At 54.6% G+C, this 23,570-nt stretch overlaps 7 protein-coding genes across 7 annotated transcripts; all 7 read right to left on the bottom strand.

Moving 5' to 3' along the window:
- Positions 1–1,840: 1,840 nt before the first annotated feature.
- On the bottom strand, positions 1,841–2,836 carry JKF63_00231 (uncharacterized protein; the record flags this gene model as incomplete). Its single annotated transcript, XM_067896283.1, has 1 exon — positions 1,841–2,836. The coding sequence occupies one exon, from the start codon at positions 2,834–2,836 to the stop codon at positions 1,841–1,843; it is 996 nt and encodes a 331-aa protein (XP_067752440.1).
- A 2,088-nt stretch (positions 2,837–4,924) lies between these two features.
- Positions 4,925–6,163, bottom strand: JKF63_00230 (uncharacterized protein; the record flags this gene model as incomplete). The annotated part of the gene is made up of 1 exon (XM_067896282.1): positions 4,925–6,163. The coding sequence occupies one exon, from the start codon at positions 6,161–6,163 to the stop codon at positions 4,925–4,927; it is 1,239 nt and encodes a 412-aa protein (XP_067752439.1).
- Positions 6,164–6,995: 832 nt separating this feature from the next.
- On the bottom strand, positions 6,996–8,225 carry JKF63_00229 (uncharacterized protein; the record flags this gene model as incomplete). The annotated part of the gene is made up of 1 exon (XM_067896281.1): positions 6,996–8,225. The coding sequence occupies one exon, from the start codon at positions 8,223–8,225 to the stop codon at positions 6,996–6,998; it is 1,230 nt and encodes a 409-aa protein (XP_067752438.1).
- Positions 8,226–8,964: 739 nt separating this feature from the next.
- On the bottom strand, positions 8,965–10,086 carry JKF63_00228 (uncharacterized protein; the record flags this gene model as incomplete). The annotated part of the gene is made up of 1 exon (XM_067896280.1): positions 8,965–10,086. One exon carries the CDS (start codon positions 10,084–10,086, stop codon positions 8,965–8,967), a length of 1,122 nt encoding a protein of 373 aa, XP_067752437.1.
- A 2,367-nt stretch (positions 10,087–12,453) lies between these two features.
- JKF63_00227 (uncharacterized protein) lies at positions 12,454–13,695 on the bottom strand (the record flags this gene model as incomplete). The annotated part of the gene is made up of 1 exon (XM_067896279.1): positions 12,454–13,695. One exon carries the CDS (start codon positions 13,693–13,695, stop codon positions 12,454–12,456), a length of 1,242 nt encoding a protein of 413 aa, XP_067752436.1.
- A 1,359-nt stretch (positions 13,696–15,054) lies between these two features.
- JKF63_00226 (uncharacterized protein) lies at positions 15,055–16,032 on the bottom strand (the record flags this gene model as incomplete). The annotated part of the gene is made up of 1 exon (XM_067896278.1): positions 15,055–16,032. The coding sequence occupies one exon, from the start codon at positions 16,030–16,032 to the stop codon at positions 15,055–15,057; it is 978 nt and encodes a 325-aa protein (XP_067752435.1).
- A 990-nt stretch (positions 16,033–17,022) lies between these two features.
- On the bottom strand, positions 17,023–18,435 carry JKF63_00225 (uncharacterized protein; the record flags this gene model as incomplete). The annotated part of the gene is made up of 1 exon (XM_067896277.1): positions 17,023–18,435. The coding sequence occupies one exon, from the start codon at positions 18,433–18,435 to the stop codon at positions 17,023–17,025; it is 1,413 nt and encodes a 470-aa protein (XP_067752434.1).
- Positions 18,436–23,570: the final 5,135 nt, after the last annotated feature.

Genomic DNA, 23,570 nt, shown 5'->3' with positions numbered 1-23,570 from the left:
CAACCCCCCACACCCACACACACACACACAAATAGAAGCAGCCACATCTTGCACGTGTTTCGTACCGTTGCTCCGCATCGGGGTGAAGTGGAGACGCATAGCGACACTGCTTGACCATGCCCACTCTTGAGCACGTTCTCGCGCATCACCCGACCGCAGGGGCACCAGCAACACGCCCGCGTGCGGCTTGAAAATGAGCGCTTCCAGAGTACCGGTCCACACACTTGGACCTACACGGAGACGCGGCCACGGCGCACCGTCCTCCTCGTCTCTCTCCCCTTTTCCTTCTGTCCCCCGGTGTAGACGAGCCTCTTGCGGGGATGCAGGTGGAGTGCTCGCTATTAACAAGGGATGACGCTGCACGTGGCCAGCGCGCACACCAGCTCAGACTTACTATCTAACGATTGTTTCGTAGATTCTTGTTCGCTTCAGCAGCTGTCCTGAGGGTTCTGTGCGGAGAGTGGTGCTTCTCTGACGGAGGTAGGGATGATTTCGATGTGCGCAAGGCCGAAAACTCTGCAGCCGCGCGCTGGTGGACAAGGGTGGAGCCTGGAAAAGCGTAGGTGATTGAGGATTCATAGTGGTATAGTTAGAGGCGTTTGCATAGAACGGGTTTGCATGAAATGGTTGGGCGCGGAGCATGAGGGAGAGGGGGAAGTACGCTAGGGGCTTGAGGCTTTATATCCGGTGCACAACACTTTAGTTAGCGGCCCCCCTGGTGAAGAATACCTGTTACTGCGGGTACGTTTTTTTTCTGCAGAGGGGGTATCCCCTACGGCGCCCCCCCCTCCCTCCATCCCATCCCCCCTCCCCCCGTGTGGGGCAGGCCATGTCATTTCTGTTTTTTTTTCCTTCCGACCCCTGTCACGGAGAGGGAGGTGTTTCTGCTTCTCTCGGTGTTTCGAGAGGGTGTGAGGTCATTCTTGCGGTCTGTCCCAGGCGATTGCTTTTCCTCGTGCTTGCTGCGGTGTTCCCAGTAGGTATACGTACATTGGGGGAAGAGCAAAAAAAAATAATGGGGGAATCGTGCGGGGCGCATTACTATTTTTTTTTTCGTGAATGCCACAAAGGAGCGAGGGTAAAGAACATGGAGAAGCGGAGATAACGCACAGGCTCATGCGAAAATGGATTGGCAATCAGAGACATCCCCCCCAAAAAAAAAAATCACACACCAGGCATGTGTCAGGGGTGTTGTGGTGAGCTTTTTGAGTGAGGAGAGCCAATGACCAAGTCATTTCTCCGCTATACAAAAAAAGAAGAAAGCAGAAACTATAGTGGAGTGCACAAGCCTGGGCAAAAAGATGGACGAGTGAGGTTGGCCCCCCCCCCACCCTTGCGGTGTGGTCGCAACCCATTTTTCTTCTTCGCATTTGCTAGCAAAAGGCGTGCGATACCCGCGGCTGCATGCAACTCAGTGTGAATGCAGTGTATAAATCCGAAGTCTCTGCATTTGTGAATGAGGACGAGGGTCTTACTGACGAACATGTCTTTTCCTTCTTGCAGGTCTGTGATCTGCCCTGTTCCTACTTTTTTTTTGATATCATCGAGATGAGAGACTGGTCGACTAGTGCCGATGGGACCCGCCGAGGAGGAGGAGGCCGCTCGTGCGACCCCAAGACTTACCGTGACGCTGGTTTAATGTGTCAGCGGAGGCCGCTGATAAGTGGTGCGCTGTCTTGGTTCGTCAACGCATATCATCTAACCCTTCGTGTGTTTCCCGACATGTTGGCTTTTCGCGGGCATGAACGCCATGAGATGCGGCTAACCGGGGCCCTCTTCCTCGAGTGCCCGCCTCTGCACTTGTTTTGCAGCTTGTCGAAAATAAAATGATGGCGGCCTCTCAGTGCGTGGACGTGTACAGGATGAGATCCAGCACCTTGTGCGAGTATCCCGTTTCGTTGTCGTACCACGACACGAGTTTCACAAAGTTGTTGTTGAGCGATATACCGGCCTTGGCGTCAAAGACAGACGTTAGCGTCACACCATTGAAGTCCGTCGACACGACCTCATCGTCTGTGTAGCCAAGGATGCCTTTCAGTTCGCCTTCGGCAGCTCCTTTGATAGCAGCACAGATGTCTTTGTAACTCGCCGGCTTCTCCAAACGCACAGTCAGGTCCACGACCGACACGTTGGGCGTCGGGACGCGGAAGGCCATGCCAGTGAGCTTGCCGTTCAGTGCCGGGTACACTTTGCCGACCGCCTTAGCGGCACCTGTGGAGGAGGGGATGATATTCTGTGCCGCGCCCCGGCCACCGCGCCAGTCCTTTAATGAGGGCCCATCCACTGTTTTTTGTGTTGCCGTCGTCGCGTGCACGGTGGTCATGAGACCCTCAACAATACCATACTTCTCGTTCACCACCTTCGCCAGCGGGGCAAGGCAGTTCGTTGTGCATGATGCATTCGAGACGATGGGCTGCCCTTTGTACGTCGTGTGGTTCACCCCCATCACAAACATTGGTGTGTCGTCCTTTGGTGGTCCCGTCATGACGACACGCTTTGCCCCTGCTTTGATGTGCTTCTGCGCGGTCTCCTGCGTGAGGAACAGACCGGTGGACTCCACCACCACCTCAACACCGATGTCATCCCATTTGAGGTTTTCCGGGTCACGCTCACTCGTTACACGAATGATCTTGCCGTTTACCACGAGCGCACCATCTTTTACCTCCACAGCGCCGTCAAAGCGGCCGTGCGTCGAGTCGTACTTGAGCATATATGCCATGTACTCCGCATCCAGCAAGTCGTTGATGCCCACAATCTCAATGTCGTTGCGCCCTTGCGCCGCCCGAAAGACGACGCGGCCGATGCGGCCGAAGCCGTTGATTCCGACCTTGACCATTACTGCGCACTTATTTTTGATTTGATGCAAAAAAAAAAAGCGATTACAAAAAGAGTTCGGGGTGGGGTGGGGGGTGATTGGACCGGGGGTGAAGCAGTAGGTCAAAAGGTGTAGGCTTAGAGTCAATGCACAGCGCTTTGAATTGGGGATGAGAAAAGACTAGAGGTGTGTATGTGTGTGTGTTTCGTGGTGGTGGGAGGGTGAGGGGGTGGGAGGGTGAGGGGGGGAGGGAATTCCTGCTCGAGGACAAGGGAAAAGGAGGGGGTACGTTTCAAGAACGCGTCATACACACACACACACACACACACACAGACTTTTGCGCGTGGGCGAAACGCATTGGAGAGGTGTCGTATTAAAGGTGCGATGATCAAGCACGCGCGAAGACCCAAAGGGAGGGAGAGAGGGGTAGTGCAGTTCCTCTCCCACCATTTTTCTTTTGGTATTCGCATCGGGGGTTGTGTGTCTCACGAATGATCCACACACCCGTTTTGTCTTTTTTTCCCTCCCCCAGTTGTTTGTCCATCTCAAGATATTTCACGTTTGCTTTAGTAACAAGTGCACATGTCTCAGACAAGTCGAAGTACATATTTTTTTTTCACCTAACGCCCCCCCTCCCTCCCTCCTTGCTCTCTCCCTCAGCGCACTCCAGCCTTCTCCAGTCCTCCTGTGTTGCACCCATCCGGGCTCTTATTTCTGTGGCAGCTGCCTCTCCCCGAAAGCATGCGTGAGCAAGTGGGGGTGTAGATGTGAAGCGCAGAGAGGTGAGAGGGGGGGGGTCTGCACCTCTACTAGAGGAAAGAAAAAGAATACAGAGATACACAACAGAGTTTTCAGAGAGCGCCATCTGGAAACGACCAACAACCAACAACCACGAAAGGGAAAAAAAAGCTCAAGAAAGACTGAAATATATATATATATATATATATATGTATGCGCCACACACAGTGTAAAAGTTCTTCTTCTGGGTAGAGGGAAGGGGGGGGGGCAAGCAAGATGGCGACGCTGTGGGAGGGAGAAAAGCGGTGATGTGCTTACTTTATCGGTTTTGTTCACGCTCACACAGGTACGGACACACTGCACACGCACCCACTCATTTCCCCGCAGACGCGGCCTTCTGTGCTCCCCCCTCTCTCATCCCACCGTAATCACTCGATCGCTGGATGCTATGGAGTTTTTAGTTCATGAGGAGGCATCACTCACAGCTACTTTGAGATACCCTTCTCGCTCTGCCGCTTTGTGGCAACATCATTCTCGGGCGAGTGCAGCCGGGCCCCAACACACTCGGTCTCCTTGACACCACTTCAAGTGCCTGGAACTCCACCAAGCCCGTCCTTCCTCCTCCTCTGTCTTGGCGCACTAAGCCCCCCACAGCCAATATGGATGGCAGGCAGAGGTGCCCGGGAAGGGGGGAGGGGGGGGGGGGAGAGAAGAGAGAGCAGACGAAGAGGTATACGAATTTATATAGCCGTCACGATGCTCGGAGAAAGGGTTGCATCAATACAGGGATACCATTCGTGTACGCGCAGAGCAACGAGACCACTCGAAGAACGAGAAATCGACAGGCACGCAATCAGAAAGAAATGCTTCCATATTCCACATAAAAAAAAGGGGTTTTGTGCAGATGTATATGTGTAGATACAAAAATGAAAAGACGTACAACAAAACTGGATGAAAATATTGGACGGACTTACACATCGGGACGGACACGGAAGAGATGCCCCGAGGGGCAGCCTGTATCCCTCTTGCACTTATTTCCTCGCGTGTGTGTGTCTTGGGGGGGGGGGGGAGGGGGGGGGGAAGGGGGTTAATCTACGTGATTGCTGGTGAAGTATGTGTTCATATAGGTGCTTACTCTTCTGCGCACCGGCGGTGCACCACCGGAAGGGGGTGGGGGGGGGGGGGGTAAAGTACGCTGGTGTGATGTGCAGGTTTTTCGTCTTGAAATTTGAGGATGTCTCTTGTGACTTTCTTGATATCATTTATTTTGTTTTTTTTTGCCCTGACCTCAGACACCTGCGCTTCCTTCGTTCCCCCCCCCCCTCCCCCCGCCCGCGCCCACCAAGACGTTTTGACACCAACTTTTATTCTCTACTTGCTGTGGCGCGTGCAGAAAGCGGTCAAGCGCTCTAGAGCCTCTTCAATCACCTTGCGTTCACGCACGAAGCTGATCCGGAAAAAGCCGGGCATCTGCATGTATGTTCCCGGCACCACCTGCACGTTCTCCTCGTCCTCAAGCGCCAGATTAAATTCGACGTCGGTCGTGATGTCCTTGAATGCGTCAAAGTGGAGTTTCACCATGATGTACAATGCGCCCTGCGGTTCGTTGCATGACAGGCCGTGGCACTTGCGCACACCCTCAGCGAACAGCTTCGCGTTCTCCTCCAGCTCCCTCATGTTTCGGGCGTAGTACTCCTTGGTGGTCTTTAGAAGAATGTCTGGCATGCAGTGTTGGGCAAGGGCGTTGGGCCCGAGAGTGTGCATGGAAAGGTTCTGCATGCCCTTGAGCACACCCGTCGCGTAGCCCTCGGGGTCCACGAGCAACACCCACCCCACTCGCCACCCGGGCAACATGAAGTTCTTGGCCAGACCACAGATGATAAAGCGCGGCACAGGGGATTTGAACTGCGCCACCGAAGTAAAGACCTCACCCTTGAAGACCATACCGCAATATATTTCATCAGCGACGATGGGTAGCTTCAGTTCCTCGCAAAACTTCATGATAGCCTCGATGTGCTCGCGGCTCCAGTTGCTGCCGCATGGATTCGAGGGGTTGGTCAGTAATATGGCCCTGGTACGGTCATCAACGTGGCTGCGCGCCTCCTCCAGGTTGACCTCCCAGTTGCGGTCCGGCATCAGGTTGTAGTACCGCTTCTCGATACCAAAGAGATCACAACAGAACGAGTAGGCAGGGAATCCTGGTGCTGGGATGAGCAGGTTGTCGCCCTCATCACAGAGCGCCGTAATGGTGTTGACGATGGCCTCGGCGCCACCAGTGGTCAGGACGACGTTCTCGCCTTTACAGGCTTCGGGGTTCTCTGATGCGAAGTTTGTCGCCCACCACTCCGCCACCGCACTGCACGCCGCCACATTGCCCCACGAGCGCTGGTACGAGTATTTGGTTGGCATATGCGTGTACCCACAGAACGCATTTACAGCCACATCGGTGGTTTTGAAGTTTCCATCGAAGGTCGGGTCGCCGATGGAAAGCTTCAGCTGTGCCTTGTCCTTGCACTTGGACTGACGCATGGAGGCCATGATCATTTCATTCGTACCAGCCAGCGACAGCGCTGACGCGGGGTACTCGCACGGTGGGTGAACATCCGTCATGATGCCGAGTTTGCACGGACAAAGGGCGTGGGGCAAGTGAGGAAGCACGGCGGAAGCAAAGGAGACGAGTGAGCCAGCGGGAATGCTTGACAAACAACAAGAGGAGGAGGAGGAGAACGCGGTGCTATGGAGGGCAAGTCGCAAAATATTCAATCACGCGATGCACACGTTTTGGTGGTGCGTGACTGAATATGTTACACACGGGTCTTGATGATAAGGCACGGATTCTCACAGATGAATATGCAGAGGGGAGACGGGGGGGGGGGGGGACGGGGGCAAGCTCTCGATAACTCAGACAGACGGCGGGGTGGGTGTTAAAAGACGCTAGAAGACTTTGATCGCTGTGCTTCTCGTGTGCATGCGTGAGTGGGTGTGCGTGCGTGCCCGAAAAAACCAAAGAGATGAAAGACCAGAAGAGGAGGAAGGGGCAGTGATAGAGCAGTTGGGTGCGCAGAACAGAGAAAAGTGGACACCACGTGGGGTCTTCCGTGACCGCACCGCTGAAGAAAGGTGGGGGGGGGCCCTAGCCTCGCCTGCGACATGAGTCACTCTGCGATCCGACGCGTGTGTGTGTGTGTGTGATTCCGCTTTGCAGACATCGCGGCTCTCGCCGCAATCACGACCAGAGATGTCCCCCCGTGCCCACCTGGACAAAAGTCTACTGCAAATACACCATGTTTGTCGTCAACGAAAGAAGCTTGGAGAGAGTCCGAATAAGGGAGGAGGAGGAGGTCAGACAAGCCCAAGGAAGAGCGGGATCCAACAGGTAAGATACAAGAAAATGTTTGGGTGGCTACCACGCAGAGAGTAAAGAGGGGCATCACCAACGCCTTTAGTTCTCTGTCGCTGCAGTTGGTCTGCGTTGCATCCAGCGTAGCAGACGAGTTGCCCAAGGTACAGGACACGCGATCAGGAGTGGGTAGACGATGGTTGACGCCCAGGCCGACGTGTAGCAGTAGCTCTCCTGTCCTCGGCATATGGCATTCACACAGCAGATCGCCGCCTTTTCCAGCTCGGCGTTGCGCTTTTGCACGACTTGGATGTAGGAGTCGCTGTAGGCCGACGCCGACCACTTCCGCGCACCGGTGCCGCCATCTCCGTCACGCTCGAGGCTTTCTGGCGATGAGGATTGCGTTGTTGGCGATGGCACCCGCACAACAGTTGTCATGCCGGACGAGCTCGACAACGGAGAGCTCATCAATGTCGATGCACTGTGCTGGATTTCGTTCAAGTAAAGAAGCGTCGTCCGAACCTCTCGTGGCAGTCGCGGTGGAGGAGAGGTCGCCGCAACCATCTTTTTTTTTCCTGACGCCGCGATACTCACACCGTCAGTCATGTACTCGTTCCGCTGCTGGGCAATCCACTCTCTCATCGAGTAGTGCATGCCTACCATGCCCCACTGCGACGCCGCGTACTCTGGGCTGTGTGGGGAGAGAGAGTAGCTGGCGGAGGCAGAGACAACGTTCACAACCTGGGCGTAGTCGTCACGTCGCTGCGTCGCCTTGAGTAACCCCCCGGCATTCGAAGAAAAGTCCCGCGCGAGTAACAGCGGTAAGAGCTGCCGCACCACCATGAGCGGAGAGAGCAGGTTGGTCTGAATGACGCGCTCTGCAGAATCGTCGGTGCGACCACTGAGCCCCTTGAGAGGGTACATGTGAGCAGCGTTTACGATTATGTCAACCGGGCCGTCTAGCTCCTTGACGGCACGTTGCACCTGCAGTCGCGAGGTCACATCCACAGCGATGCAAACAAAAAATCGACTATGAAGCGAATCGGCAACGCGGTCATCATCCTGCACGCTCGCGGAATCAAGGTGGTCAACTCTTTCTGTGGTCTTGAGAACCTTTGACTGCAATTCTTGCAGTTTTATTTTGCTGTAGTCCCACGCAATGACACGCGCGCCGCGTGCGTAGAGCTGCAGGCAGAGATGCCGTCCTATATCGCTGCAGGCCCCCGTAACCACCACGGTTGACCCGCTTATCTGGCGGGGGCGGTACATGAAGAAAGAAGCAATCGACCATACCATCCACAGCATCCCACAAATGAAGATGAGGAGAATCATCCTCAAACCTGGCCGGAGAGAGGGGGTGGGGTGGAGACGTGGGTGTATGAGTGAGTGCGCACTACCGCTTGATGTACCCTGCTGCTGCTGCACCAGTAGCTGGACCTCTCGGTTACTTTTAGGGGGCCCTCGGTTCTGTGTAGGTTGCGCCTCCTCTGTCTGCCTTGTGTGTGTGTGTGTGTGTGCGCGCGCCTGTCACATGTGGGCTGGGAAAGGCGATGGGAGGGGGGGAGGGAAACAGTGAGATTGTGTGAATCAGAGGGAGAGAGTGGAAGTTAAAAGGGTAGAGAAATATAAGCAAAGCCGTCAGAGTGTAAAGACGGGGGGTGGATGGCATGCGCGCCGGCGTCGAGAGAATCCTTCAACGCAGCATCACTAGAAGACGCCACCAAAAGTCATGGCGCTTACCTACATACTTGGAGATATGGGGCTCGCTGCTTGCGTGTTGATCTTGCGGTGGTCAAAGCTTCATGGTGAGAATAGAGGGGCACCTTGGAAAGCGAGGAGGAGGGAAGGGGGAGGCAGAAGAAAAGTGGAGCGACAACGCAGAAGTTGTGTGTGCGTTTGTGTGTGGGTGTTGAGGCAAAGCGAAGATGTGGCGCAACAGCCCTCTATATTTCGCTGAGCAAACGCTTCACGAGCGTTCTCTTTCTCATCTTGTGCACCATCATGTGCGCTCCAAGAAAAAAAAAAGAAGCTCTGCAAATAGGCGCGCCATAAAGAAGTATTGGCGTCCCTCCTAAGTAGATAGTTTGCTGATGAACTCCCGTGAGGCGAGATCGGCGGCGCGGATCGGCTCCGGTATCCTATGGCGCAGCATTGTGATGACCAAAGCAGTGGCAACGGCAAATCCGATGCAGTGGCCTGGTGAAACGTAGATGCACTTCTTTACACTCCCCAGATGGCCGAGTACGGCGTAGCCGTATAGCTGAGGTGGAAACGATACACCCTCCAGTGGCATCAGACGAGGGAGAGCGGAGCTGCACGGTGCTCCCTCGCTTGGGGTCTCTAACGCTGCCTCCACCGCACCCCGCGTCAGTCCATCAACCTGGGGCATCTTCTTCGAGCACCCTATCGTTGGAATGTCCAGCGCAAGACCGAGATGCGTTGCCAGTCCACACCTACGGGGGTGCAGCACCCCGTTGCCGTCCACAACAAGAAGCTGGGGCATCGTCTGCGTCGCCAGCAACTCTGCTCGCACTGAATTGAAGAGCTCACAAACGGGCTGAACCTCGCGGAAGGCGAGATATCCAGACACGTATGGCTCTTTCAGTGTGCACCTGTGCATGTACACCTTGACGCGCTCCATAGATGGATAGCGCAGGATGGCTAGGCAGGCAACTCCGTCGTCCGTGTTGGGGATAAAAGAAATGTCAACTCCACCAACAAACGTAAGCGTCGGCAGCTGCCGGCCGACCGCAGAGTTGGACAGAGCAGCAGAGCTTTGCTGAGTCATGTCGAAGCGGAGTTGACACTGCAAAGCCTCCCGAGGGGAAATGAAACTTGATTGGGAGCACTTTATCGAGTCGGCATCGGGCGTCTTGCTTCTGGCCCCCGAGTCCGTCTTCGGGACTGGGGCCAAGACAGCCTCCAGATCTGGCAAAGTAAAGCGCCGATGCACGAAAGCATGATCCGGAGCTGCTCCCCCGTTGGATTGCGCATCTAGCTTTACTCCACTGCTGCCGTGTGTACTGATGTAGGGGCGGTAGTAGTATTCTGTGCTCGGTACATCAGCCATCAGTGCCATGCGGAGTTGCTCCTCCTCCCACACCGCCCTCCTCTCGTCACTGATCTGTGCAGGAGCGGCTGAGCCGCCATGTCCTTGCTGCGAATGTATTTGCGAAGCGATTTTGCTCTCCATTCATTTGGTTGCACGCAGCGTCCCGCCAATCCGAGCGAGCAACTAAGTGTGGATGTTTACGTGTACATGTGTGTACCCGTGTTAGTACGTGTGTGTGGGGGGGGAATAAAAGAGTTGTGAATGACAGACATGGGACGCAAGGACACATCAGCTGCAGTATGTGTTTCTTTTTGTGTGCGCTTGTATTCTTGAGAGCAAGGGGGAAGAGGAATCGGCGGAGACAAGGGGGGGGGTCTTCTAACCCTCCCCCCTCCTCCTCGAAGCAAGTGCAGTATTTTATTGTCGCTCCGAGCCCCCCCCCAAAAAAAAAGCTTCCATGGAGACCTTTTCGTTGGACAAGGATACGCAAGCATCTTGCCATGTACTCCCCTCCTCCTCCCCTGCTGCGAGGAAAGGGCTTTTATCACGAAAACTGGACCCGCTTCTGCACCGCCGATCCCCTTTCCCACCTTTTGTTGATTTCATTTACTTGCGTTTTTTTTCTTTGCTCGTGCGCATGAACACTCCGTTTCCATGATGCATAAAAAAAAACATTTGCATATAAAATAAATATAAACAAATGTATATAAAAATATATACTCCCCCCCTCCTTGCACGCACGCAAACGGCGAGATGTGTCGATCGGTATCCGGCCTGTGCGTTCCCCCTACAACACGTCTATATGGGCATGCTCCAGCAGAAGTGTTGACTCCACACACCGCTGTGGTCTCTCAAGGTCCACCAGTTCGTGCGATGCGGTGGGTAGACACGGGGATGCAGCAATACACTACCAGAGTTGGTTCGCCAAGACCCCTCTACCTTCAGCGTCCTCTCCCCCCCCCCCCTCCTATTCACCTCTCGTTCTCACGTCGCCACGCGGTGTTTTCCTCCGTGCGGTTCACAACCTCTCCACCAGCAGTTCGGCCCAACCCAGTTAGATACACTTGGGTCACCCTGAGATCTTGCCTTTAGTTACCCCTTCAACGTAGGCACAGCCCCCTCCCCCCCCTCACTTCGCCATCACCTATGGCTAAGGTGTGGGCCCCTCTCACCGGAGGAGGCGGGTCAACATGTTGCAAGGGAAACGAAATGACAAAGGGCACAATAAAGAATTCACACGGTTTTGGTGGAAGAACGCCCACTCGCGTACCCTCTCCCCATAAAACACTGCAAACCGCCGACACATTCGGCAGAGAAGACACAGTAAGGAGGAGGGGGTGGGAGGGAGGGAGGGGTGAACAGTGCAATGAAAGCGAGCAGTCACTCTCATTCTCCTTCATCGCCGCTGTTGGCTTCCCTTATACGGGCCACAGGTACAGCGTGCCTCGACCACACACACACCAACACAGACTCTACTAGTGGCAGTAGTAGACAGGTGCCAATAAAACGGGTCGCATGCGATAGTTTCTGGATGCCGTAGGTCGCCTCTATCCACCCTTTGCTTATCCGCACTCAACAACCTCTACTCGTGAAGATTCTCCTCGAGGGTAGCGCTCCCTCTGTCGTTCCTTCCCCAGGAATCGCATCACATGCGCCTAAAAACCTTGCACATTGACACACACACACACACAAAAAAAAAATAGTACAGGATACGTCCCCCTCCCCCCCCTCCCTCCCCCCTCTTCTCAGCACACAGGGCTGCGTTTTAGCCCTTTTCCCCATCCTCCTCTTCGTGCTCACAGACCCTGCCATGCCTCACTGCCCACGTATACGAGAGAAGGGCACGAGGAGGAACACCATCGCTACTAACAGCCGTGGCATGTAGGTCCGGGAGTAGGGGGGAGGGGGGGGGGAGGGGGGCCACATAGGCACAAGAAGTCGTTAAAAAAAAAGCTGAAAAAAATAGACGTGACGTTTTGTTTACTTCTTTGATGTTCCAAGATGGACACAAAAAACGGTTTATGTTCGTGTATGTGTGATCCGAGTGTGCAGACACTTGAAGAAACCATAATGGAACCAATAGAGAGACACACACACACACTTTTTAAAAAAAAAAATCAGAACAGAGTATTCGTTGTTGTTTCACCTCCGTTGCAGAGGCGAATGTGTATGTGTGTGTGTGTGGGGGGGGGGGGGGGAAGGAAAAAAACTGCTGTATTTCTGCGAAGGCGGCAAAGCACGACGGCCTTTATGAGCGCTCATCAGCACAGTGGAGAGAGACACCCCCGCGCTTCACACGATGGTGCCCCCATTCTCGAGCACATAGCTACCTAAATAGTGCCTCGGCTTTACAGGGAAGGTGCCCCTCCTCCTCCCTCCCCCTCCTCTCCGCAGCGTCGCGTCGTGCTTTCTTCGGACTGACTTCAAGGGCATGAGCGGCATGGTCAGTACATATCCGCACCTCCTGCTCGTGCCCCCCCCCCCTGGTCACAATACGCCCTTGCCGTTTCACAAGTGTGATTTGGTCGGCGCTACACGGTCTGTCGCGATGGAGCGTTGGCTACCAAATCCAAGGCAGCCCAGCAGGTTGATGTTCACATTGCGCACCTGGCGAAGAAACGTGGTGCGGCTCAAGAGCTCGAAGTTCCGCTCCATCGAGTGCTCCTTCAAGCGAGCCCGAAGCCTGATCACGTTCTCCGGTCTATCGAAGTAGAAGCTATTCGCGACGATGCTGTCACCCATCAGTACACAAGTTAGGGGCAAGAACTGCATGGTCGTCTCCGCCGCAAGACCCATCAGGTTCTTGTAGAGGCGATCCATGGCGGCGACGGCGGCCGGGTCGCCGCCATCCTTGGCGAGCTTGGCCACCTCCGGCGCGGATTTGAGTGGGGCAGACGCCTTCGGGCCCTCTTTTTCGTACGCATAGTTGAACTCCAGCCCGCTGCCGTTCGATGCCGCCTCCCAGATTGGAGCGACGGTCGAGTCCAGGCTGCCCGGCACGCGGGCCTTGGATGCCATGTACCCCGCAAGCGCCTGCACGTACTTGGAGTCCTCGTTGGCGCACCACGTCATGGAGAGAGAGCCACATTCCAAGGCTAGCACAGAATAACTGTCCGAGACACCCGTGTAGTGGATTAGGGAGGACCCGACACCTGTGCCAGGGGCCACGACCATGCAGCGTCCGCGACCAATGGTACTGCCAGCAGGCTTACCGTCAGACAGCGCGTCCCACTGAGTACCTTTCCACATGACCTTGAAGTACTTGGAGAGGAGGCCCGCGTTGCTCAGCGCCAGAACGCCATAGGCCCCAGCCTCCAGATCGTTTAGAAGTGTACTGCGGCCCTTTGGAAACAGCTCAACCGGGTAGTCCGCTAGCCTCGCAATGCCATTTAAGTTGTTGAATGGGCCCGCGAACTCCCCGTTAGTGACTGGTCCCGGCACACTGACGGCACCGGACGCAACACGACTCAGGAAGGCGGTGGCTCCGACAGAGAGGCCCGCCTTCAGGTGCTGCAGTACCTGATCGAAGAACTCGACCAGCTGACGCACATCCTTCTTCGTAACCGTGAAGCGCACGTAGACGATACGCAGACCCCTGAACAATTCATTCTTTGCGGCTTGAGCGAAGCCGACGCGCGCGTTTGTACCGCCAACATCGCACACTACGTAGATGGGACCGGTGGACCAGGAGATGTCGCACTTGATGGTCGGAGCCAGCTGCTCGAGGGCGACTTCCACGGTAAATGACATTTCATTGAGCAACTATACGCAAGGGAGGGGAAATGCGTGTGCGTGTGTGTGCGTGTGTCTGTGGAGAGGGGCAGCCGAATCCCGGTGGCTGGGCAGCTCTCTCGTGGCCCGTTCCCGATTCAAGTATTTTGTTGTCCTGGCAAACTGCAGTTGGGGGGGGGGGGGGGAGGGGCAAAACGAAAGGTGGGGCGCAACGGGATCGTTTTATGCTTGTGTAAGGTGTGTACAAACTGTGTAGGAGCAATTATATATACGTATATATATATATTGAAATAAAGACGACGACCGAGCAGGGCGTTGCTTCGCCTAGCGCAGATGGGAGAGCGAGCACGTTCCTGGGGCGTATCGTTGCCAGGTGCGTGGATACACACCGCAAGAAGCGATCCGTAAATGCAAAACATTTGAAAACAGCACGACACGACCCCGCAAATGCGGCAAATCATCGGAGCCACATCGGCAATGGAAAGAAGGGAAGGAAGGATGCGAGTAGGTGAGAATGTAAAGATATGGTGACCACGTGTAGACAGGGATGACCGTGCGCAAAAGTCCGCCCACTGCCGCCCCCCCCACTACCTTTCTCCCCCATGCAGAAAAGGAGTGTCGAACATCCGTAGGGAAAGTGGAGGAGGCTTTGAAGTGAGAACACGAGCAAGAGGGATAGAGATGGCAGCTACTTACCCTTCTTTGCTTGCGAACACGATTCCGGGAGGCGGTTGCAACCGCCAGGGAGTTGCTGCTTCATCTGGCAGGTGGCGTTGGGGACAAGATTGGGGGCTCAAAGGAAAGACGCCAAGTCCCGAGATCGGCTCCTCGAGGGTGCTCTGAACCTTTCTTCAGCCTGAAGTTAACACTGTGAGCCCTATGCACGGGGAGAGGAGTGGGTGGGTAGGAGGGAAGAGGAGGGGGGGGGGAAGGGGAGGAGGAGGCCACTACGAGTCTACTTGGTTTCCTTCCACACCAAGCTACCACGCAAATACCTAACATGCTCGGAGAAGAGTTCATTTGGACTTTATGGGGGAGCATACACGTGCAGGGACGAGGATTGGAAAAGAAAAACGCACCGATATTTTCTTTTGCTTTATTGGATGCACCGACACAAAAGTGGGAGCACCAGAGACGTCTCGACTATGCAGACACAAAACAAGGACCATCGTCCTTCTCCTTCCTTTTCAAGCTACCAAAAAAAAAATGAGGGAGGAGAGAATCCACACGGACAGCCTAGCAACACACACATCCACACATCCCCACCCACCCTACACACACACACACACACACTCCCACACGCACCGACGTACCATGTACCATCAAAGACAACCCGCTACCTTCCGCAACCATCAGTGCAATCACCACCACCCACCGTTAGACCTTTTTGATGCCCAACGTTGGATTCGGGAAGCCCATTCTCTTTGTCGAGGTGGAGGAGTACAAATTGTGAAACTTTTTCTTCATGCCCTTCGTCGACATCAAGCCAGGCACAGTGGGGTTCTTGATGGACCGCTCCACATCGGCCCTGTAGGACGGGGCATTGCGGTGCATCTCGATAGACATGTTATCTGGCGCGTATAGGTGACTCTGCTGCTTGTGCTCACTGGTCACGCCGCCACCTCCAGAACTAGCAGTGGAGCGGCGGTGCTGGTGGAGCTCCTCCAAACCCTTGAAGTACTGTCGAATCCGATCTGTTTGCACCCAATTGTATGCGAAGTGCTCCATGGTGTGCTTCGTCGAGTAGGTGGTTGGGTCGTAGTTCTCTTGGTACGCCTTGGGGCGGAAGCTCTGTGAGCGGAACCAGAAGGGATTGCCAAAACGAGGGTACAGGCCGATGCGGATTGCCTGAGCCTTGGCGACGCGCAGTTTTGCCACCGCCTCGGGGTTGAGAGGCATAATATCCTGCGGGTACATGTGGCCTGTGCGAGTGAGGAACCGCGAGATGGTGGCTGGGTTCTTGTAGTTGAGCTTCATGTAAACATCCGGCGCCGGTCTCTGAAATCCCTGTGGGTCCTTGTCTTCAATGTCAAAAGGCTGGGCATTGCGGAACTGCTGGATGGCAATGTCGCCTACGGTGTCACCCATCCGCCAGCGCGTCAGGTTCGTAAAGAGTTGCTCATCGGGGAAGCGATGATAGTGCAGCTGGACCTGCTGACCGAACAACCATCCTTCACGCCCGCGCTTGCGACCGCGGTATGCCGGCTTTTCCTGCGGCGTTGTATGAAACGGCTGCGTATCCTCCTTGGTGAGCAGGTTGAGATACTCGCTCCAGGGCTGGCGGCATATAGCGAACTGTGACATGGCTGTCGCGTATACAGGCGCGTTGCGCGCCGAAGCGGGAATGCGGTTCATTTTATCCAAGTTCAGAATAAAGTATAAATAAACGAGTTGACGGGCGCACTTCCCACGGCCAGTCGTGAGTGCGTTGTCTGCGCGTTCCCTTCTTCAGCAGCACGGCAGCGAATAGACACACACACACACACAGAGAGAAATAGTCTCAGGCAGCCCTCTGACGGCTTGCACGCATTCCGCAGGACCCTTCGTCTTTCACATAACAAGCATGTACAACGGAAGAAAAGAAGGGGGAGGTGTAAACAAGGAGTGGTGTGTGTGTGTGTGTGTGGTGTGTGTGTGTGGAGGGAGGGGGGGGGGAGGGGGGAGGGGAGGAGTTAAAAGCGGAAGCATAAAAAGATGAGGAGAGCGCGCGATTCAGAACTCGAAAACAAAAGTGGAAAGGCGCCAGAAGCCCCTTCCAGCTGTTCACGTGCGAAATGTGGAGATCGACGGGGAGGGGAGGGGGGGGCGTGCGCCTCGCGTCCGTCGACTTTTTCGTCGTTGCCGCAAAAATACGGCGGTGTGCGTGCAGAGTTGCATTACATTAGTGTGGTCTGCCCCCGCCTTTTGTGTCTGTGTGTGTGTGTGTGTATGCGCATATCAGCACGGCGCAAATCATGGGAATGAGCAGCAATTAGCCATACGCATGACCACCGCTGATAGGGATGAATGACATCCTTTGTTGCCCCCCCCCCCCGGCGTCGCTAGAGGGGTAGGGAGGCAGGCAGATGAGAGATGAGGTGCAGCAGCAGCAGCAATGTTGGCGGTGGTAGTAGTAGAAGCGAGGGGCAATCGGGGGAGGAGGGGGGACATGGACACACGCACGCAAAAGAAAAAGAGAGAAAATCTTTACTGAGCAGCGAGGACAACGATCGCAGAAAAGAAAAAAAAACGTTGTGGTGGTGGTGCAGGAGGTGCCTTCGAGTACAGCTAAACGCGCTACACAGACCCCACACAGCCCACTTGACCAAGAAAAGGACTTCCTTGACGCTAGCGGCCGGCACACTCTCACTCCCTTTGCCCACACGACGTATTGGTTGCCGCTTCTTTCACCTTTTCCAAGCGCGGTAATGTGTTGCGGCCACCGCCAGCGGCCTCTTCCTCTCCCGTCGCCGCCGCCGCTGACGCTTCTTCTTCTTGAGTGCCGTGTAAGGCGCAATGGAGAGGCACTTCAAATTCCTTACATGGGCTTCCTGCCTGACCGCTCGCGATGCAGCCTTCGCTCACCATCTCGGCGCCTGATCCAGGTGCGACTGGATCACCGCCGCACTGGACGTCTTCACTGGCATCACTCGTCGCCGCCGCTAGTGTAGCATCATCTCTGAAGTCATCTTGTCCTCCTCCCCCTTGAACCAAATCCAAACACCGCTGCCGCTCTTGATTAGTTGCCTGTGCCAGTGAGTTTGTGAGTCTCTCCATCACCTTTTCTTGCCAACGCTGACCCTCAAGAAGCGCCACCACCGCAGCGTCGGCGCACTGCTGCGTGGCCTCTGCTTCTTGCTGGGCCAGCCAGCGCATCAGAGAGTCGTTCTCTTCAAAGTACGGAAGACTTGCGTTGTAAATCTGCAGTAGCCGAGAGGAGTAGCTAAGAAGCCAGAGAGCCACCCCCAACACGGCGCCGCCAATCATGCTCCACAGGTAAACTATTTTGATCTGCTGCATGATTCTACGTAGCCCGACAAGCGGGGCTAGCAAGTTCGATTGCCACGCAGAGACGACACTCAAGAAAGAAGTTGCGTATTCCACTAAAGGAGTAGCGGCTCCTGTCGGAGATTCGCCAGATGGCCACCATACGCACGACGACACCCACGCCTGCACCTGCGATAGCGAGAGCATCCAGCGCTGAAGCACGTGCCACAGCACCGTGTCCACCCACACATGCATGGTTAGCAGACCCAGGATCAACAGACACGCCACTGCTCCGCATGCCCCGACAGTCCACAGCAGGGTAGCGTTGATACCGCGCTGGGCAGCGTCGGACCAAATGAGTGCCTCCACCACTCGGGCGTTATCAAGCCACGAGAGATGGGCGCAACAATGCGATGCGATCTGGCGAGCGCGTAGGCGCGGTAAGGTGGTCGCGCGCACCAGCCTCATCAGCATCCGCCACGCAACGAGGAAGAGGAGGACTCGCAGAAAGACCCATGCAGTGAGCTGGACGGAAGCGGTGGGAAAAATGGACCTCGCCTCACTAACAGCAGTTGTACGTCGCCAGACGAATTCTTCCAGCGGTCCATAAACGCTTTCGTAGTAACGGGTGAGGACCTCCACCGCGATAGCGTGACGACCCGCTTCATGTTTGCAAGTCAGGTGCTCCTGCGCAACCTTGAGCCACTGTGCTAGTGAGCTCAGAAAGACAAGAACGGATTCGTAAGACGGTGGTTGCGACGCTGTCGCAGTGGTGTGCCCATTCTCTTGCATTCGCGCTGAGCCCAGCAGATGAGTATCAGTTAGATAAGTTTTCTTTACGTTCGCCGGCTATGGGGGTATAAATGGGCTGATAGGTGCATTGGACCATCACACCATGACACGTACTGGTTGATGTTTGTGTGTGAACGATTATCGGTTCGTGAACTCAGCGCTGCCTGCACACTCAGAAGCACTGCAGCATACAAGAGCCGGCCCGTAGGTAGGTGAGAAGGTCTAATCTGACCTTTGTAGGGAGGAGGGAAACACAGATAAGGGAGTTCAAACATCATCCTTCTATATGCAGCAGTGGAGGGGAAAAAAAAGCAAAAAAAAAAAGAGCCCGTCGTTGTCCACGGCGGTGCGTGGATATCGTGCACCCCTCCGAAACTTCCCCCTTTTTTTCGGGGGAGAGGGAGGGAAGGGGAAATAGTCTCAGAGCAGCTGGGCCGCCTACTCCTTTCATGTATAGAATGAGTGACGGAGATAGAAAAGGGTGTCGTGCGTGCTTTTATGGGGACGCATTCACCTGGAGGAGGGGAGAGGGGGGGAAAACACCCTACCTGTGTATACATATATATATATATATGTACATATGTATGTATACCCACGTGTGTGTGTGTGTGTGTGTGTGGACTAACACGGATGCGACACTTCATGATTCCCGTCACCCCCACCTCTCCCTTCCTGTAAAAGCGGTTCTATTTCACTCAACTCCGCAGAGAGGGGCTCGATGGATATGAGGAGGGAAGGAAAAAAAAATATTAAGTAGTTGTCTCCACGGGGTGTCATTCGTTCCCCTTAGGAGCAAAACAAGCGAGTGCGTATGCACGCACGTACACACACACACACACACAGCCGCAGCCTATCCGCTTCTGTTGCACGGCGGCTGATATCCCCCCTCCGCCGATTAGGACGAGCCGCCTGTGCTGTCGGATCGGAGCCACGCGGTTCACTGGCTCTGGCTATCTTTTCCCGTCCCCTCCTTCCGATGCGTGCTGTGCGATCGACGCCAGACAGGGCTTTTTTTTTTGAGGGGAGGGAGGTGGAATGGTAAATTGGGTGCCTTCAACGAAATGGGCTACGCTCAGTGCCCTCGTCGAGGGCAGGGGCAGTGACACCCAACCATGCCGCTCATAGGGGATCGTGTGCCGGCGTACGACAGGTGACCAGTCTTTTGTTGCATGCAGGTGCTGTCAGTTCCCCTAGCATCTGGCAGCTTTATCAAAGCGATCGTTCCCCATTATAATTCGGAAGGAACAGAGACAGACTGTTGGCTCGAGGACATGAGCCCTTTCATGGATCGTACGACGGCGCCCTGCATTCTGGCAGAGGCCTGCGCATCGAGCGCCATCGAACGCGAGAGAGAATCTGCACCATCATCTGCAATGTCGTTGCAGCGCATCGGTTGCTCGAGTTGACCACACAGTAGTTCAGGTCAGATTATATCGGTCTACGATAATCGCAGAGCACTGCGGCCAGTGCTCATCTGATGTGTGTCTGTGCTTGCCTCCCCCCCCCCCCCCCCCAACACTCACACCGTTTCCTTTAGAGCGAGTAAAGAAGTTCAAAAAAGGGGGAGAGCTGTTGTTCGCATGCCGCTTGATATCATCTCGTCTGGAGACTCTGCCCGCAGTGGCGCGTTGGCGTGCACGTGACAACCTTTTTCATGGAGAGAGCGAGGGTCGGGGGAAGTGAAATTACAAACGGGTCGATAACTGCCTACGCTCGTGTAGAGGAAGCTGCCGCAATGGTGTCAGAACACCGTGATTCTGCCAGTGCACACACCGCGGTGAGCATGCTCAGCATCCCACCTCGCATGATACCGGGAGAGAGCAGCGGGGCGGCGCGGCAGTCCTGTTAGGAGGTCTCTGCTGTCTACAGACGTCAAGAGATCCACCAAGTCTGCAGTTGCATCGGCGTGAGAGCGTTCAAGAGCATTCCAGGAGCCGTGGCTAGCGGAGCTGTTGTTCCTTGAAAAAAAAAAGAAACCAGGGAGGATTCTTTCACGGAAACTCTTTACAGGAGCAGACTGCCCCCCCCGCCCCCCCCCCTCAGTCGAGTAGAAAAAAAGAGTTTGAAAAAAAAACACAAGGGCGTGGTGTTGGAACGCCGATGTCCATCGACTTCGATACCGAGTGTTATGGGCGTGGGTGCGAGTGCCCCCCTCCCTTCGCCAGCGTCAAAGAGATGAGGGTAGAGGGAGGACCAGTGAGGGTGCGCTGAGAATAACATAAGAAATCTAATTTGCCATCTGCATACGTATAGCCGACATAGTCCATTACGAGCGCTTATGAGTGTGTGTGCGTGTGTGTCAGCGCGTGCACCTCACCTACACCGAGACCACGATAGCGCGCACACAGAGCAGCGTAAAGGAGATCCACAGACGCCCGCGTCTGATGTTTTGGGATAGTGATGAGAGGGATGATCGATGTGCCCTTCCAACCTCCCCCTTTTGCCCACCGGGTGAAGGCATGCTGGGAGGTGAGGTGGGGAGGGCAAATGATTCGCATGTACTCTGAGGATATAGACAATAGCGACGACGAGAGGGGAGGATCCAATCAGGCCACGCTTTGGCCCCCCCCCCTTTCGCAGAAAGGGGAAAACGTGTAAAAAGGAAAAAAAGAGAAACACGCCGACCTGTAGAATAAACAAGTCGGCCGCTTTTGTCAATAAAATCGAGCCCCGTATCGTCCGCCTATTCTCGGCACATGGATCATGTCTCGAGAAGGGCATACGAAGAAAATAAACTACAAAAAGGTTTATATATATATATATATATATATATTTGTGTGTGTGTGTGCGAGAGGTGAAGTACATCTGCCGGGCATTCGTGCATTGACTGCCCAATCAGCGCGTTTGTCAGCGTGTTCTTTTCTGTTTCACGTCTGCGTCATCAACAACAACTGCTCCTCTTCCCACGCGTCAGACGGTTAGCACTCCCCAGTGCTCACAGAGCCTTGCAGGCATACGAAGCCGTGCACCACAAACAGAAACCCCTGCGCGAGATTGTTTTGCTGTGTGCTCAGCCGACCGAGGAGCACCCATAGCATTTTTTCTTCTTGTACTGCTATTGCCGCAAAACCGCGGCGCTTGCAGGGAGGGTGGGGGTAGAAAGGGAGAGGGCATCCACGCCGACATCGTCAGAAGAGGTACTTGAGACACCCATTCGCCGGCAGGTCAGCAAAGCGCTCCTTTGGGCAGGGAAGGGGGAGGAGGGATGCTCGGGTCTTAGAATTCTTTCTCAACCACTCCTTTTACCAGCGCCTCGAGGAGCGGGAGGAGGGGAGATGCACGAAACAAACAAACAAAAAAGAGAGAACGATGACCATTATACTAAAAATAAACACAGGAGCGAGGAGGGTTTCTTTTACTTGGAGACCAGGGGGTATACAGCGTGGAAGAGGTGGGGGGGAGGGGCTGCTCATCAACGGCGGGCATGGCGCAGCGTGTGCCAACGCGAAAAGGACAAAATAAAGATACAAATGTCAAGGCAAGCGTCATAGGCATCGGTACACATCGCTCACTTGGTCGTGTCACTCAGTTCCCTACCATTCTTTCTAGAATTATTGTTCGTTCTTCTGTCCTCGTGGATACGTTGATACACGTCACTGAGGTCCACATGTACGCGCCAAGCTCCCCCTTTCCTGTAATTGTAAAAAGAGGGAGGAAAAAAATAGGACAGACTGAGTGTCTCCGCCACTACATCGCTATGCCTGAAGGAGGAAGGAGGCGGGGGGGAGGGGGGGGTGGAAGGAGATCTCACACTCTCCAACTGTTCTCACACGTACATAGTTAAACATAGGCCACAGAGAGGAAAGCTAAATCGGGTGCGGTTCCACATCTACTTCAGTCTTTTCAAATCTAGAAAGCCATGTCTGTTCAGAACAGAGAGCGCGCAGAATCGACGGTTACACGCGGGGGCAGGGGGGCGAGAAAATAAAGAAAAACAGAAAGAGCAAAAATACAAGCAGAGACAGAGCACAGAGGAATTTGCTTTGGAAAAAAAAAGAGATGCGGGGGGGGGGGCGCACACCCACACACGCATATAAATAAATATAAATATATACGTACATATATATATATGTGTGGGGGTGTGGGTGTGCTTCGCTCTCTCGAAATCAGTCACACCCATCGCGGCTATGTACACCAAAACGCTGACATGAGAGCAACATCATGAGCACACGCACATGGATACGCGCGCGCACACACGCGGAGCAAAAAGGGGGAGGGGGAGGGATATGCGCGTCATTCTGACTGGCACGTTTTTTTTTGAAGGGGATAGGAGAATAGAGAGAACAAGGGGGAGGGGGAGAAAGGGACAAGGCAGGCTTACACGCACAAGCGAGCAAGCGAAAAGGAACGCAAGGATCCGATCCTGTCACAGACATATATATATACATATATATTTATACATATATATATATATATATTTTGGGGGGGAGGATAGCACGACAGTAACTCTTAACCATTCGCAAACGAGAGAGGAGGACAGGAGAATCAAGTTTTTCACGGAGCTGCAACGAAAGTAGCCACCCCTCCCCCCCAAAAAAAAACGAGAAAATAGATACACCGCTGCGGCGTGATTACCGGCACGCGTGTGTATGCTATGTTATCCTGAAAAGGGTGTCATCGAGAGAGCAGGTGAGAGAAGAGCAAAGAAGCCAGCCTGTATCAGAGTAGTTCCTCCCCCCCCCTCGCCATTCTGCGCCCTGTCCCTGCCTCCCTCTCCCCCTTCCCGCCACTCTCTTTGCAAAGCGATGCGACGTTACTCTCAAGTGTCCGTCGTCTAGCAGACCCTTCTTGATATCTTGAAGGGCCGTACAGGGGGTGCGCGGATGGGGGACGCATACGCGATTCCAGAAGACACCATGGGAGCGAGACAAAGCTGAGGGGGAAAAGAGCGAAGTCCTCGAGAGGAAAAAATTCAGGCAGATTAGACCAACTCCAGCGTGCACACCTCCCCTCCACTCCCCTCCTTCCCCCCCCCTCCTTTTCCAGATGAAACAAATTTATTAAGACGCACAGAGCAAAAAAAAACAGTCCATTACAACTGTGCAAAGAGTAAAAAAAAAGGCAAAGGAAAAAGTAAAGGGGGGGGGAGAAGGAGGGAAGTGGGGGAGAGGGGGGAGAGAAGAATCGAGACGTTT

The sequence above is a fragment of the Porcisia hertigi genome, chromosome 36, assembly GCF_017918235.1.
Source record: "Porcisia hertigi strain C119 chromosome 36, whole genome shotgun sequence".
In the NCBI taxonomy this organism is placed as follows: Eukaryota; Euglenozoa; class Kinetoplastea; order Trypanosomatida; family Trypanosomatidae; genus Porcisia; species Porcisia hertigi.
The sequence above is the reverse complement of the archived record's forward strand: the minus strand, read 5'-3'. Positions and strand labels throughout refer to the sequence as shown.